Here is a 16,039-nt window from a genome sequence, read left to right on the forward strand (position 1 = left end):
AGATAAATGCACGCCCATATCGTCACCTTATCTTTGATAAAGGAGGCAAGAATATACAATGGAGAAAAGAGAGACTCTTCAATAAGTAGTGCTGGGAAAACTGGACAGCTACATGTAAAAGAATGAAATTAGAACACTCCATAACACCATACACAAAAATAAACTCAAAATGGATTAAAGACCTAAATGTAAGGCCAGACACTATAAAACTCTCAGAGGAAAACATAGGCAGAACTCTCTATGACATAAATCACAGCAAGATCCTTTTTGACCCACCTCCTAGAGAAATGGAAATAAAAACAAAAATAAACAAATGGGACCTAATGAAACTTAAAAGCTTTTGCACAGCAATGGAAACCATAAACAAGATGAAAAGACAACCGTCAGAATGGGAGAAAATATTTGCAAATGAAGCAACTGACAAAGGATTAATCTCCAAAATTTACCAGCAGCTCATGCAGCTCAATATCAAAAAAACAAACAACCCAATCCAAAAATGGGCAGAAAACTTAGCCATTTCTCCGAAGAAGATATACAGATTGCCACAAACACATGAAAGGTTGGTCAACATCATTAATCATTAGAGAAATGCAAATCAAACTACAGTGCGATATCATCTCACACCGGTCAGAATGGCCATCATCAAAAAATCTTCAAACAATAAATGCTGGAGAGGGTGTGGAGAAAAGGGAACCCTCATACACTGTTGGCAGGAATGTAAATTGACACAGTCACTATGGAGAACAGTATGGAGGTTCCTTAAAAATCTAAAAATAGGGCTTCCGTGTTGGCGCAGTGGTTGAGAGTCAGCCTGACGACGCAGGGGACACGGGCTCGTGCCCCGGTCCAGGAAGATCCCACATGCCATGGAGCGGCTGGGCCCGTGAGCCATGGCTGCTGAGCCTGCGCGTCTGGAGCCTGTGCTCCACAACGGGAGAGGCCACAACAGTGAGAGGCCCACGTACCGCAAAAAAAAAACCCCCAAAAACAACAAAAAAACCCAAAAATGCTATGCAACCATTACCATCATCTGCCTCTAGAACCTTTTCATCATTCCAAACAGAAACTTCATAGTCTTTAATAATAACTACCCATTTCCCTCTTCTCCTGCTCCCTGGCAATCTCTATTCTAGGAACCTAATATAAGTGGAATCATACAATAGTTGTCCTTTTGTGTCTGGCTTATTTCACTTGGCATAATGTTTTCAAGGTTCATCCATGTTGTAGCATGTATCGGTACTTCATTCCTTTTTATGGCTGAATAATATTCCATTTAATGGATAATACCACATTTTGTTTATCCATTCATCTACAGATGGACATTTGGATTGTTTCCACCTTTTGGCTATTGGAAATAGTGCTACTATGGACATTGGTGTACAAGTATCTGTTTGCTTCCATATTTTGGGAATATACTCAGAAGTGAATTTCTGGATCGTACTCTATGTTTAAATTTTTGAGGAACTGCCAAACTTTTCTACAGCAGCTGCACCATTTTACACTCTCACCAGCAATGCATAAGGGTTCCAATTTTTCTACATCTTGGACAACACTTTTTATTTTCCATTTTTTTAATAACAGCCATCCTAATGGGTATGGAGTGTTATCCCACTGTGGCTTTGATTTGCATTTCCTTAATGGCTAGTAATGTTGAGCCTCTTTACATGTGCTTATTAGCTATATGTATATCTTCTTTGGAGGAATCTCTTCAAGTCCTTTGCCCATTTTTGAATTGGGTTGTTTTTTGTTGCTGTTTCTGAATTTACACAACTGATTTTTGACAAACGTTCAAAAGCAATTCAGTTGAGGAAGGATACCTTTCAATAACTACTGCTGAAGCAATTGGACAGCCATAGGTCAAAAAAAAAAAGAATCTCAATCTAAACCTCACATCTTACATAAAAATTATGCCAAAATAAATCATGAACATAAAACTCTAATGCTTTTAGAATATCACAGGGGGAAATCTTTGGGATCGAGGGCTAGGCAAGGAGTTCTTATACTTGACACCGAAAGAAAGGAATTGGTAAATTGGACCTAGTCAAAATTTAAAATTTTTGTTCGGTGAAAACCCATGTGAAGAGAAAAGGCAAGCTACAGAATGGGAGAAAATATTTGCAAACTACAATCCAACAAACGATTAATATCTAGAATGTATAAAGAATTCTCAAAAGTCAACAGTTAGAAATTGGGCAAAAGACATAAACAGACACTGCACCAAAGAGGATATACAGATTGCAAATAAGCACCTGAAAAAAATGTTCAATATCAGTATCCATCACGCACATTATAACCACAATTAGAAGTCACTACACACCTATTAGAATGGCTAAAATAAAAAATAGTGACATCAAACACTGGCAAAGATATGGAGAAAGTAGATAACTCATACACTGCTGGTAGAAATGTAAAATCGTACAGCCACTCTACAAAATAGGTTGACGGTTTCTTACAAAGCTAAGCATGTTATTATCATACAACTGGACTCTTGGGCATCTATCCCAGAAAAATGAAAAGTTAAGTTCCCACAAAAACCTGTACATGAATGTTTATATCAGCTTTATCTGTAATAACCCCAAACTAGAAACAGCCCTGATGTCCTTTGACCGGCAAATGGTTAAACAATTTGTGGTACATCCATACCATAGAAAACTACTCAGCAATAAAAAGGAACAAACTGACACATACAACAACTTGGATGAAGCTCTGGAAAATTATTCTGAGTAAAAAAGTCAGTCCCCAAAGGTTATATATTATATGATTCCATTTATATAACATTTCTGACATGACAAAATTTTAGAAATGGAGAACAGATTGGTGGTCACAGGGATTAGGGCCTTTGGGGGTGGGGAGGGAGGGAAGTGGGTGTGGCTACAAAAGCCCAAGAAGAAGAATCCTTGTGGCGATTTAAGTGTTCAATATCTGAGGATGGTGGTGAATATGCAAGCCTAAGCATGATAAAACTGTATAGAACTAAACACACACACAAATGAATACAAGTAAAATTACCAACGTCAATATTCTGGTTGTGATATTGCATTAGAGTTCTGCAAAATGTGAACTGGTGCCCCACCTTCATGCACGTCTGTGGGTGGATGCCTTATGAGGAAAAAAAGAAAGAAAAACAACCGTGAGATATCTGAAGACTTTCTAATTATAAAGACCTGGATATAGCAGTGACTTAAATTGGTAAGTGTCTTTTTAAAAAACCCAAACATACAAGTGTTTTCCACTTTGAAAATAAACCATGTTCACTATATTTTAAATCCTCTAAAATGCAAAAATAAAAACACAGCACTGCAATTCCAGCATACGAATACAACCATTTTTAACTTTAACATTTCTATGCATTCCTCCGCAGTCTTGTTTCTGTTTCTAGAGGTTTTTAATTTTGTTTTTTGTTTGTTTTGGTCGCGCCATGCAGGGCATGCGGGATCTTAGTTCCCCGACTGGGGATCGAACTCGTGCCCTGCAGTGGAAGCGCGGAGCCTTAACCATTGGACCGCCAGGGAATTCCCTCCGTTTTTAGTTTTTAAAAACACAACTTCATTTACTTAGCAATTACTATTTCGTGTCCTGCCTTTTTCACTCACCGTCACAAAATAACCTTTCCCCCCACACTTCCACATTTTCCAAAGACATTCTGAATGGCTACGTTAAATTTCTTGGTAGGATCATTCACCTTAATTTCTCCCAGCAGGACTGCGGGATGCGTATCTCTGCGCAGAACGTTTGGCCCACAAAACTTTTAAAATATGTTCCAGAAGCGGACCACTGGGCCAACTTTCAAGTCTCATACACAAGACGCCCTCATCCGTCAGCCCACCTCGCCTATTTACTTACCGCCTCAACCCGGACCATCTGCGCCTCTGTCCCTTTCCGAACTCCCGGCGACCTCTTGGTTGCCGTAGACTCGTGAGGACGTCACGCAGCGGCGTGGCTGGTTTCCCTGGTGACGGTTGCCGGGGCAGCGCCAGAAGGCGTCTGATAGAGGTGCCCGAGCTGCTGCAGCCCAAGAAAGCAGCAGCGGAGTGACCACTGTAAGTGCGGGGGGGAAAAGTACAGAAGGGCCCGGGCTGGAGCTGGGGGAGCCGGCAGCCACCGGGGCCCTGGCCAGAGCCAGGGCTGCATACCTGTGTAAAGATTTATTAAGCTGTACACTCAGGACTTATGCACTTTACTATGTGTAAATTATAATTCAACCTCAAATTATACCTTAGTTAAAAACAATAATGATGTCTGAGCCCCATTCCTAGGAATTAAGATTTTAAATGGTCCAGGGATGTGCCCCAGCATTGCTATATTTTAGGAACTCCTAGAAGATTCTAATGGTCAGCCAGAGTTGAGAGCCACTGTTTTTAGGGACAGGAAGGAGCCAACTGTTGAATCTGAGTGATGGGGGGGAGTATTCTGATGCCATTCGAGGTCTGGTGGCACATTCAGGCATGGGAGGGTGTGTACAGAGCTGACGCTTAGCTCGGCTCAGCTTTGGCTTTCAGGGGACCTGAAGTGAGGGTGGGTCTTCCAAGCTTCCTCATGGACACATGCAAAGATAAGGAGCCAACTCCAGGCTTGGGGGTTGTAGACAGGGCTGACTAAGTGCTGAGCACTCTTGGGAAAGGAGCAGTTTGTGGAGTTTGCTTAGGCTCAGGCTTCTTTTCCTACTCCAAGGGCAAGATGGCAGAGGATGAAGGCTCACAGGACACCTTGAGGCTCCAGTTCAGGGCCATGCAGGAGATGCAGCACAGAAGGTTACAGAAGCAGATGGAGAAACGGAAGGAAAAAGAACTTAGCTTCCAAAGCAGAGCTGATGACCAAAAAGAGCACGTGGAGATCTCTGATGGCCTCAGCGTCCTCCAAGCCGGGGAGCAGAACTCAAAAACCAGCTTTGAGCAGAGGTAAATGCAAGTTTGGACTCTCTCAGGAGCACTGCAGGGAGGTAGGGAAGGTGGGGCAGAATGATTGCAGACAGTTCGACAGGCAGGTTGACCAGATGTGTGTTTATCAGCTGAGACCCAGAAGTTTTGACACAGAGATTGTTATTGAAGACTCTTGCATCGGATAAAGGGACATAATTTGACGTGAAGTGTATTCAAAAACCACTTAAAGTCAAATGGAAATTTTGAAACTCATCAAGGTGTAGTTTATTCACTTGAATTTTCTTACGTAGTCTCTCTTTCATGAAAAATGTGTTTTGGTTTTTGAGGAGCTGGTTGGCTGGTTCTGATGATTCACAGCTGATCGCTACTCCAAACCTCATCGGTGACTGTTCTGTGTCAATTTCCCTTCCCTGACACATAAAGACACATAAACATACCCGTCCTAAAGAAGCAGTTTATGGATTCCTTGCTTTTATATGGTTGGTGAAACAGTTGAAAGGAGTCCAGAATCTTCTCATTTTGCTTTAAATTTGCCAATGTCACACAGATGCATTGATTTATATTGGTTGTTAGAAGCAGGAGTCTGGATTGAAACAAAATTGTTTTCTAGTCATTTTGCACACACACAAAAAAAAATCACAGCAGTTGTTGAGCTATCTCTTTGCTTCTGGTTTCACCCAGAATCTGTCTTCTCCATCTGCAAATTCTACTTTTCATGGTTTCTCGATTTTCACAATGTTCTACTGAAAAATGCTAATTAGGAAAAGATAAAGATTTCTCAATAACTGAAAAAATTCATACGGCTCCTAAATATTAGCTCTAAGTTAACCCCAGACCTATTCCCAAATGATCTTTCCCCAAGTCAGAGAAACTGGAATTTGTGGAGACTTGAGCTGTTGGTAGAATAACACCAACAATAATAATAGCTGTTAGTTAATAATTACTGTTATCTATAATTTCCGTAACTTATTTACTTCCTGAGCAACTGCCTCTATGGAGCTGGCTCCATGCCTAATGGTAGAAGTGATCACAGACCCACCAGTCACATGTTCCTCATGCTTTAAAGTTCTAAAAAAATGACTTGCAAGACAATTGTAATATACAAAACTAGCCACCTATTCTGATCTCCTATTGGGTTTACCTGAGAGACCCAGAGACCTGGTCTCAACTTAAGGCTTAGACAATTCCTCTTTTGTCTTCTAATATACATGTGCAATTAAGGCTATAAATTTCCTTCTACGTATCACTTTAGCTGCTGTTCCCAAGTTTTCATACATATTGCTTCTACAGTCAATCTGTTCTAAATGCTTCATAATACACATTATGATTTCTACTTAACCCATAAATAATTTAGGAGTGTGTGTATGTGTGTGGTTTTTTTTTTCAGTTCCAAGCATATGATGGGTTTGGAGTTCTGTGTTTTATTTTATTTTTGTTCTCTGTTTAGGATTGATTTCTAATTTTAGTCAATTCCCATTAAGAAAATGGTCTGTATAATGTCCATTATTTGGAATTTGCTAAGGTTGCCTTTGAAGTCTAAATTATAATACATCTTTATGCATGTTCCATGGATGCTGGAAAGGAGCATGAATTCTCTGGGTGGGGTTTTATATAGCTCTGTTGAATCCGTAGTAAACCATGTTACTGAAAACTTCTTTCTCGGGCTTCCCTGGTGGCGCAGTGGTTGGGAGTCCGCCTGCCGATGCAGGGGACACGGGTTCGTGCCCCGGTCCGGGAAGATCCCACATGCCGCGGAGCGGCTGGGCCCGTGAGCCATGGCCGCTGAGCCTGCGCATCCGGAGCCTGTGCTCTGCACGGGAGAGGCCACAACAGTGACAGGCCCGCGTACCGCAAAAAATAAATAAATAAATAAAAAATAAAATAAAATAAAAATTGGCACATTAAAAAAAAAACTTTCACTTGTGCGTGTGTCCTTAATCGTTCAGTTTTGAGAACAGCGTGTTAAAAATCTGCTCACTGAGATTCCCTTAATTTCTCATTCCTATTTTGTACAGACCAGTTCTTATCTCCACCCAGTGCCCAACCAGGTACAATAAACCTGGGCTGTGGAGGCCTGACCCCTGCCCATCGGTTCCTGTGATTCTGCCTTTGCCTTGCAGGATGCTTGAAGACGAGATCGAACGGCTTCGGGATCAACTCAGGGAAACGGTGGATGAGAACGGGCGGTTGTATAAGTTGCTGAAGGAGAGGGACTTTGAAATCAAACACCTCAAAAAGAAAATAGAAGAGGACAGATTTGCCTTCACAGGTAGCTCCACCGCTGTTGCGACAGTTTCTGCTCTGAAGTCCAGGTGGGCTGGCCCAGCTGCCATGGAGGCAGCGTGGGTGACCCCGCTGGGACTCATGACAAGAGTTCTCCGTGATGCTCACTACATGTTCCGTGGGCCAACGGCACCCATTGTATCTGGATGCTCTGGCTCAAACACTGTATCATGGACGCAAAAAAGCCCCAGTGGAAGTAGGCATTTACTCTACACCACTCGCTGTTGCTGCTCCAGAAGGGTGGACAAGACAGGGGAGTACGCTGTTCGGGGAGGATTTTCTGGGATCCAGCAGCATGTACAGTGGACCTTGGTGCTTCAGATCGGAGTTGGACCTTGGTTCTGTTGCTGGAGACCTTGACCCTGTGGGTCTGTTAGGGACCTTGGCTTTGTGGGCCTGGAGATGACCTTAGCCCTGTGGGTGTGGGCTGGACATTGACCACTGACCCTGTGGTTATGAGCTAGACCTTGTTCTTACAGATCTGGTGGGGACCTTGGCCCTGACTGTCCTCTGCTCGATGTATGCCCGTTGAGCAATTCCCAGGCGGCTGACTGAGAAAGCACAAAGTCAGTGTCAGCAATCACAGAGGGCATGATGCCTCGCCTGGCCTCTGCCAGAGCGTCTCTCTCTGCCTTGGCTAGGAAATGACTTTAAGAGTAGGTGCACCCAGAGGACCAGTGCTGAATTGAAAAGCAAGGGGAATCTGGTATCTTAAAGGCTGTTGTGCTTCCCTCCATTCTTTGGCCTCTTCTGTCTAAAACAAAACCACACTGAACAGATGATAACACCTAACCTGGCTCGGGGTTCAGATGCGAAGGGGCAGCTTTTGCAAGGGTGTCGAGAAGTTGATGGGCTCCGGGGAGAGCGGGAGATGCCTCCTCACCCCAGGAGACCTGGGAGACAGGGCCTGCTCCCTCTTCTCCAGCCTGCCCCACATCCTGTCTTCTGCCGCTTCTGCTGGTGTGCTCATGGCCTCATCCGATTGCCGGCCCCGAGCCTCCCTCAAGACCTCTTAAATCCAGTCCTCACTCAGAAGTCCGCATTTCTTATTTCCAACTTCACGTTTTGAAGAGAAAAGTCTGACAGTCTCAGTTCACGTTTTTAAAACAGGCCACAGTGACAGGCTGCTGACAGCTGAAGAACTGGTTTTCCTTTGGGTGGACTTTTAGTGTTTGCTTTAGTTTAGTTTTTCTATTTCTTTGTACAATTTTTTTAGTGATTGCGCTAGTGCTTACAACACACATAACTTTTCACGGTCTACTTAGAATTAATATCTTACCACTTCAAGTGGAATGAAGAAACTTGACCACCATATAAGTCCCTGTACCCTCCCCCCTTATATTACAGCTTTTACATGTATTATGTCTGTATATGTTGAACATCCCGTCGGACTATGCTATCATATTTGCTTTCAACCATTATACGTTTTAAAAAACTGAAGGTTGCAAAATAGTCTATTATATTTACCCAGATATTTTAGCATTTCTGTGCTTGCCCATTCGCTGATGCCCCAATTATCGTGGGGTTGCAGCTTCAAGAGTGAGGCTTGTCTGGAGACAGAGTTGGGAGAGAGCCCTGGCTTGCTCTCAGCCCCACTTCCTGCCCTTCGGACTAGAGAGGGCTTCTCGTAGACTTCTTTCTGATGTCTAGTTCCAGGATTTGTAATGCGTTGGGGTCCTGGGAGGAAAACATAACCAGAGAACTCACCACTGGACCATTTGTATTTCTAGGTTTGGTTTCCTTCCCCAGGTTCTTCCTCCTTTTCTCCTGATGTGTCCTAATCCTCTTCAACAGACACGAGGTGGCCGAGAGCAGCTACTCATTGTTGCCCAAATCGCTGCTGAAGGCTGTTCGATGTGTGGCCTGTGTTTTTAATTGACCTTACCATTTCCCTTCATTTTAGGGACGGCTGGTGTGGTTGGGGATGTGACTGCCACCAAGATCGTTGAGCTGTCCAAAAAGAACCGGGTGCTGATGGCAGAGTCCGAGGGTGCGAAGACCAGAGCGAGGCAGCTGAGCAACCGCATCCGGGAGCTGGAGCAAGAGGTGAGGGGCCTCAGGCGCCCCTGCCCCGGGCTCCCTGTACCCCGCGCCACTCCTCCAGAGAGGGAGCACACTTAGATGCTGTAGGTCCTTCCCAAGGACTGGTGGGTCAGTGTTTGCAATGAGTCCCTCAGTCTCTGTCATATCCTGAGAGGGGAGAGTGTCGGGAAGCAAGGAGGACGCAGGCGGTGGAGAGATAGCCCGACATAGCAAGGAGGACGCAAGCCTGGAGCCTGACCACCTGGGTGTGAATCTCAGCTCCACTACTGACTTGTGTTGTGACTTGGAGCCAGGTATAAGCTCTCCGTGCCTCAGTTTCCTCCACCTGTCACGTGGCAGTCATAACGGCACTCACCCCAAGGTTTTCTGAGGATTAAATGACTTAACACTGTAAAATGCTTAGAACAGTGCCTAGCAGGTAGTTAGCTCCAGAAAGGCATTGTTGAATAAATTAACAGGGATCCTTGCTAATCTGAAGCTAGAGCCAGGAGCGTTCCACCAGTTCGTCTCACTTTTGTCCACCTTCCTCTTTCTGCTGCCCCTACCTTCCCACAGCTGATGACAAACCCCTCCAGTCAAGAGAGGGCACAAGACCCAGCGGTTCATGGGCCCTCAGGAGCTAGAGTGAACCTACGCAGCTTCTCCTTATGTGGCTGGAGGAGCAGAGGCTGGCAGAGGTTAAGAGGTTTTCTCAAGTCACACAGCACGTGGTGGAGCCGGATTTCAAATCCAGTTCTGTTGCTCTCCAAAGTCCTCCACAGTCACTACACTTGGCATTGAATTAGACCTTCTTTATTCTATAACGTATTTTTTGAGAACCATCGCAGGCTCTGGGCCAGGCCCTGGGGCGACTGTGGGGAGCAAAATAGTCCTGGTCCTTGCCCTCCTGGAGACAGACCAGCATCGAGGGCCCCTTAGAGGGGGGAGTATGCACAGTGGGTCCCTGGAGGATGAGAAGGGGCCAGACTCGGAGGGGTGGGGGAGAGGCCTTCATGCAGAGGACCCAGCAGGTACAAAGGCCCTGAATAGGAATAAAGGCCTGAAAGGGGACCAATGTGGCCGAGCTTGGAGCAGGATGAGGTCAGAGAGGTGGGAGGGCGGGTCGTGCCCAGCCTTGTCGGACAGGGATGGTCTTTGTGTGAAGGACAACTGGGAAACCCTTAAAGGGCTGGTTGGCTGGCTGTATACGGCAGTGGTCTTGGCCACCAGGCCGCGAGCCTGAGTGGCAGGTTTCTCAGTGTCTCTGACCTCGTCTCCTCAACTGTAATGTGAAGTCCGTAGCTCCTTTTCTCTCCGCCTCCCAAGGCTGTTGTTAGATGCAGACCACGGTTGCAGAATCATTATTTACTAAGCTGTTCGTGAATCCTAGGCTGCGACTGGGGAGTGGGGCAGACAATCAGTTAAACCCTCTCCCATCGCAGAGTGCCTTGTGAAGGAGAGTTCTTCCATTCATGGGCCTTAAAATGAGCTGAAGGGACGGACTGCTGCGATCCGTGAGTACACATCCGACGGCAGCACCAGAGCCCTTCACTCAGGCGCCGCAACTGCTGAGCAGAATTAAATATTAAGTGCCAGGTTTGTTGTTTCAGCTGCAGATGGCCCTGGCCAGGCTGCCAGCCAAGGGGGCCACCGACGCAGGAGCCAAGCTGCCAAAGGCCCAGATGGGAGACAGAGCCTTGGTATGAATTCTCTTCTGTGCTGGGGGGTGTGTGAGGCAGTCATGGGCTTGGGCCTCCCCTCTTCCATGGGGGCGTAGGTGCCTCTGTCCGGCATCCACCCCATTGCTGAGCCAGTGCCACCATTGCAGCATCCTCAGAATAGCCATCAGGGGACAGTGACCAAGTCTACTGTCTGAGGCCAAGAATGCCCTAGTGAAGGCTGGTGAGGGGTTAACTCTGATTTAGTCCCCAGAGAGGGAGGTCAGGAGGGGCCTGAGGACCCAGAATCCTAGAATTTCACGACCAGGAGGGAAGGAAGACCTGATCCAATTAGCCTCCTGCTCTCAGCCCAGCTGTAAAGGATGTCCGTTACAGCATCCTTACTGGAGAGACATCCAGCCTCTCTACCTTAACCCGGGGACGGGGAGCTCACTCCTCAACGGAACCCTGGTTTTTGCTGGGGCAATCCATATTGTAAGAAGTCTTCCCTTTGTGGAACTCCAAATCTACAGCGTAAAAGTGACTGTTGGGAATGGGGCTGTTCCCAAGATTCCAGTTTTTCTGAGCCAATGAGCCTCCATGAAACTCAGGGCGTGGGAATTGCAGCTCCGTGAAAGGTGGCACCAGTGGGCCACCGGGGAGGAGCACGGAGCCCAAGCCAGACAATAAATAGCTCAGAGTCTCAAGAACATCCCAGGAGGCCACCCCTTGGTCTTCTTTTCTTTTTTTTTTTTTGGCCACACCTCACGGCTTATGGGATTTTAGTTCCCCGACCAGGGATTGAACCTGGGGCCTCGGCAGTGAGAGCACCAAGTCCTAACCACTGGACCACCAAGGAATTCCCCCCATGGTTTTCTTAAGAAGCCAAATGAGTGGGTGGAACGGAATCCAAGCCTCAGGACTCCTAGTTCAGTGCCCCTTTTCCACCCAATCTTCGCTGTTGTCTATGACTCAAGATCAAGCCGTCTTGAGGAGAATACTGCCCTCGAGGGATGGGCCCCTCAGCTTCCAGGTCAGGAGTGAGCATGTCTCCTGAAGGCTAGTCTTGTGTAGATCTGTCTCATTGCTGGGGAGGCAATGGAGGGGCTCCGCCCTCAGCAGACGCTAGACTGAGTGTCATTCAGTGCCTTTCCCAGCTCTGAGGGACGCTTCTAAGCTGCCCCTTGTTTATCCATACCTCTGACTGGGACTGTCCTAAATGGGGAACTACTTGTTCAGTCACTTGTTGAGCCTGACAGAATGTTCTGAGCCCTGGAACACAGAGAATCAAAGGCAGGCCCACTGTCCACAGGGGGTTCAAGAGGGGAGATGAGTAGGCATATTAAAGGAAGGAGGGGGACAGGGCCTTCAGAGAAAGCCCCTAGGCCCTGAGTTCACAGAGGGAGCACACGCTCCACCTGAGGCAGCCAGGAGGCGGGATGGATGAGGGCTTCCTCAGGTGGCCTTGCTGGAGCAGGAAGATGGGGGTGGCCCTTCCAGCAGAAGCAGTACAAGCTCACAGCAGGAAAGCATCAATATTCCTATTCTGTTTGTTAGCTGGGCATCAGCTGGATAACGTCTGGCTGCAGCCCAGGGGCCCTGACGAGGAAAAGGGGAACATATCAAAACAAAACAAAGTCACCTGTGGATGGAGGCCTTGACGGTAGCTGGAGTAGGAATTCCAACTTCATTCTGTGGCTGCAGGGAGCCTGGGAGGTTTCTGACGGAAGAGTGCGTGGTGGGTTGCAGTCTCCATTCCTCAGGACATGTGTTTTCCCGGGCATCTTCTGATCAGAGAGGGGACAATAGCCATGTCCCCGTCGTTAGACTGTTCAGGGCGACCCAAGCCTGGGCCATACTCCGGAGCCTGCAGGCTCACCCCACATCCCAGTCCAGAGCTCCAAGCACATTCCAGAGTGGAGCTGAACGCCCTCACTCTGCGTGGGGCCTCACGAAGCTGTGGTGTGAGTGGCCTTGGCGCTATCTGCTCCCATGGACACCATTTCCGGTATCGCCTGAGAGGAAACAGCCCGGGGTGGGGGAGGGGCGTGCCCAAGCCCAAGACACCCACAAAGCCTGTGAAATCTCACTCTGGGCAGAAACAGCTCTGAAATGTCAGGAAGTTAGGGTTGGCTCAGTTTCCTGGGAGGGGAGGTCTGGGGCCTGGCAGCGCAGAGGGGGTGATGCCTTCACCAGAACACCATATGGCCCTCAGCCGCCTTTGCCAGCTGCCCACCCAAGCCAGGCTATGCCCCCCAGCATCGACCCCCGTCAGAATCTGCCCCAGAGGCCACCCTTTACGTGCGTTATCCCATCAACACTCACATGTACCCCGGAGGCTGGCATAACGCGCCCCCATTTCACACAAGAGAAAACGACGCTCGGAGACAGTCGTTGCCGCCCGGGTCTCAGATCCGGATCCAACCGGTGTGCGCTTCCGTGCTCTCACGCTCCCAAATGCTCTCACGGCTCCTGCACCGCCAACCACCAGAGCCAGCAGGGGGCTCATGGCGCGGAAGATCTGACAGGCAGGGAATGTTGCTTCCCAACCCAGGGCAGATTCAAAGCAGCACCTTAGCAGGGGAGCAGACAGGCTCCCAACAGCAGTGGAGAGGAATGGCATACAGCCAGGCGGCGGAAGGATACGCAAAAATATAGATGAAAGATGCGGCTTCCCTGGTGGTGCAGTGGTTGAGAGTCCGCCTGCCGATGCAGGGGATACGGGTTCGTGCCCCGGTTGGGGAAGATCCCACATGCCGCGGAGCGGCTGGGCCCGTGAGCTATGGCCGCTGAGCCTGCGTGTCCGGAGCCTGTGCTCCACAACGCGAAAGGCAACAACAGTGAGAGACCTGCGTATGGCAAAAAATATATATATATATATAAAGAAAGATGCATGTATGTTTTATGTAAATTCCCAATTTGCAAATTCTGCTCACACTGGTTACTCTGTTTAGCCTCCTGGGGGTGCTATGAAAAAGCAGCCGTTTCCTAGATGAGAAGACCGGATGAGTCCAGGTCTTCTGGGGCCTGTGTGCAGGTCTAGTTTCCTTGACCAGTGGTTTTCAGCGGGGCTGCCCAGGGCCTCTGGGGTCCATGGAACTCCCCAGACCCAGTCTTCTAGGATCTTTCACACTAGCGTTCACAGGAGGTTTTGTCTGTGGCTACTAAGGAAAGTTCAGAAAGCCACTGCAGTACCCATCCTGTTTCCCAGCAGTCTAGTCCACCTGATCTGTTGGGACAGGAGCAGATGGTCTTAGGGTCATTGCCTGATGGGACACACAACCCACCAACCAATGTTTCTGTCACCACGATGCCCTGGCATCAGCAAAAGCTTATATTGGGAGAATCAGCCAGTGCAAAGGAAGGACCAGGCCTGTAATGCCACTTCTGTCACCCCAACCAGCTGTGTGCCTGTGAGGCCATGTTATTTCCCTTCTCTGGAACTTATCTGCGTCACCTATGGAAAGGGTTTGAATGGGCTGACCTTGGAGTCCCTTTAATGCCAAAGTTCTGAGGATTTCAGGAACTTCTATTTAAGTCATAAATGGGGAACACATTTGAGAAAAGTTTCATCCAAATAGTTTAAATGAAATATTGTTTTAAAAAAAGACTTTGCTAAGAGTTCCAGCAGGCAGAGTTTTCACGGTTCCTGCAGTTCTTCAAGCCACAGAAATGGAGCATTTGGGGATTAAACTGGGTCCTTATTTCTATTCAGTGAGCTCATTGCCAGGAAAGGGAGCCCAAGGCCCAGTCTGACAATTCTAGGAGAGGAAGGCCCCAAGTTGGGATGGTCATGGCCCTCCTGCCAAGCTGGGGCCGCCTTCGCTAAAGGAGCCAGCGCCCCTCTTCATCCTGAGTGAGGATGGATTTGCTATGATGCCAGTCTCTGAGCACAGCAGGGCCCACAGCCTGGGAGTGTCTGGGAGTTGGGAAGCAGCTTCATCCAGATGCTCCCTGTCTGCGGTCACCACCCACGTCCACCCTGTGCGCCACCCTTGGGGCACAGGGCTCAGCCCCCAAAGCTGGGCTGCCGGGATCCACATCCACGCTCCCCCTTACCTACCAGGTCCCCCAAGCCGAGGGGTCACCCCCCTCCAGCCTCTGCTCTGCATCGGTAACGGAACCTGCCTCAAAGGGGTCGTGAGGATGAAATGAGTTCCTCCTTGTCAAGCACCTCGTGTGGTACCTGCACATACCTGGATAAACGGGGGCTGTGATTATTGTTACTATCTAGGCCTCAAATGACTGCTCTCCCTCCTGTCTTTCCCAACTAGCAGGACAGCCCAGAGGTGAAGGTCTTGCAGGACAGGCTGGCGGCCACAAACCTGAAGATGAGTGACCTCCGCAACCAGATCCGGGCTGTGAAGCAGGAGCTCCGGGTGGCCCAGAAGGTATTTCCCGGCCAGGGTTCGGGTCCTCGTGGGTGGGCCTGGGACTGGGAAGGTCATGGCTGGGACAATGGCTTCCATTCAGGAGCTGGGCCCCGTGAGCACCATGCTGCTTGTTCTGGGTCAGGCTCAGATCCAGTAACTTCCTTCCAGCCCTTGAAACAGACCCATCAGGTGAGGGTGGTTGCCGGCTGCCTGCATGACCTTGCATAGAGGCCCTTGTGGTGCCCGCCCAGCCCTGGATGGAGGAGGACAGTGCTGTCCACCCTGGAGAGGCCTTTCCACCTTCCCTGTGCTACGTGCACCCCAATAGATCCTGGGCATCTCCTTAATAAGCCACCTTGGACTTGGAAGCCTACCGAGACCCGTCTCCTGCCCTCTGCTGTCTATGATATGAGAAAATGTTAAGGTTGTTTGTGTGTTAAAGGCCCCTTTCAAAGGAAAACGCTCCGACTTGGGAGGCAGGCCCAGCTGGTTCATTATTTATTTTTATTTACATAGTGAATTCTCTGGCATTTGTACCACCAGCAGCGGTTCCTGCTGGAACCACTCAGACCAGCCAAGATTTCCAAAACAGAGTTCTATTGTGGAAACAAGCACCAGAGACTTGGTACGCTAGATGGGTTTCCGTGACAGGCTGCAGAGGGGCCCAGGGCACAAGCTGGGGTGTACTGTTTCCACCTCAAAGCCTCGAAGTTGGGCCCAAACACCTCTCTGCAACAGCCACAAAGCTGGGCCCTTCTGGAACCAAACATCCCCAGGTGACATTCGGTAGCCCCCCACTCCTTGCTGCACTCAGACATGGCCC

The 16,039-nt window shown here is 48.4% G+C and overlaps 1 protein-coding gene, 1 long non-coding RNA gene and 1 other non-coding gene across 4 annotated transcripts in view; 1 reads left to right on the forward strand and 2 right to left on the reverse strand.

Annotated features, from left to right (window-relative positions):
• Positions 1-2,722: 2,722 nt before the first annotated feature.
• On the reverse strand, positions 2,723-12,971 carry LOC109552000 (uncharacterized). Of its 2 annotated transcripts, none has more exons than XR_004528309.2 (3): positions 12,486-12,971; positions 3,844-5,463; positions 2,723-3,099 (listed from the first exon to the last, which is right to left on the reverse strand). It is a non-coding gene; the product is annotated as an uncharacterized lncRNA (long non-coding RNA). The 2 variants fall into 2 exon arrangements; XR_012334559.1 differs by having other exon boundaries at positions 3,844-5,633.
• CCDC13 (coiled-coil domain containing 13) overlaps positions 4,678-16,039 on the forward strand; it is a 29,151-nt gene continuing 17,789 nt past the window's right edge. The window contains exons 1-5 of the mRNA XM_004326600.4: positions 4,678-4,898; positions 7,001-7,149; positions 9,067-9,209; positions 10,796-10,885; positions 15,118-15,234. Of these exons, the coding sequence (XP_004326648.1) occupies positions 4,678-4,898; positions 7,001-7,149; positions 9,067-9,209; positions 10,796-10,885; positions 15,118-15,234 (720 nt within the window). The remainder of the gene's footprint in view (positions 4,899-7,000; positions 7,150-9,066; positions 9,210-10,795; positions 10,886-15,117; positions 15,235-16,039) is intronic.
• Positions 11,630-11,702, reverse strand: TRNAE-CUC (transfer RNA glutamic acid (anticodon CUC)). The gene has a single exon. It is a non-coding gene; the product is annotated as a tRNA-Glu (tRNA).

Source organism: Tursiops truncatus, chromosome 10 (genome assembly GCF_011762595.2).
Source record: "Tursiops truncatus isolate mTurTru1 chromosome 10, mTurTru1.mat.Y, whole genome shotgun sequence".
Lineage (NCBI taxonomy): Eukaryota > Metazoa > Chordata > Mammalia > Artiodactyla > Delphinidae > Tursiops > Tursiops truncatus.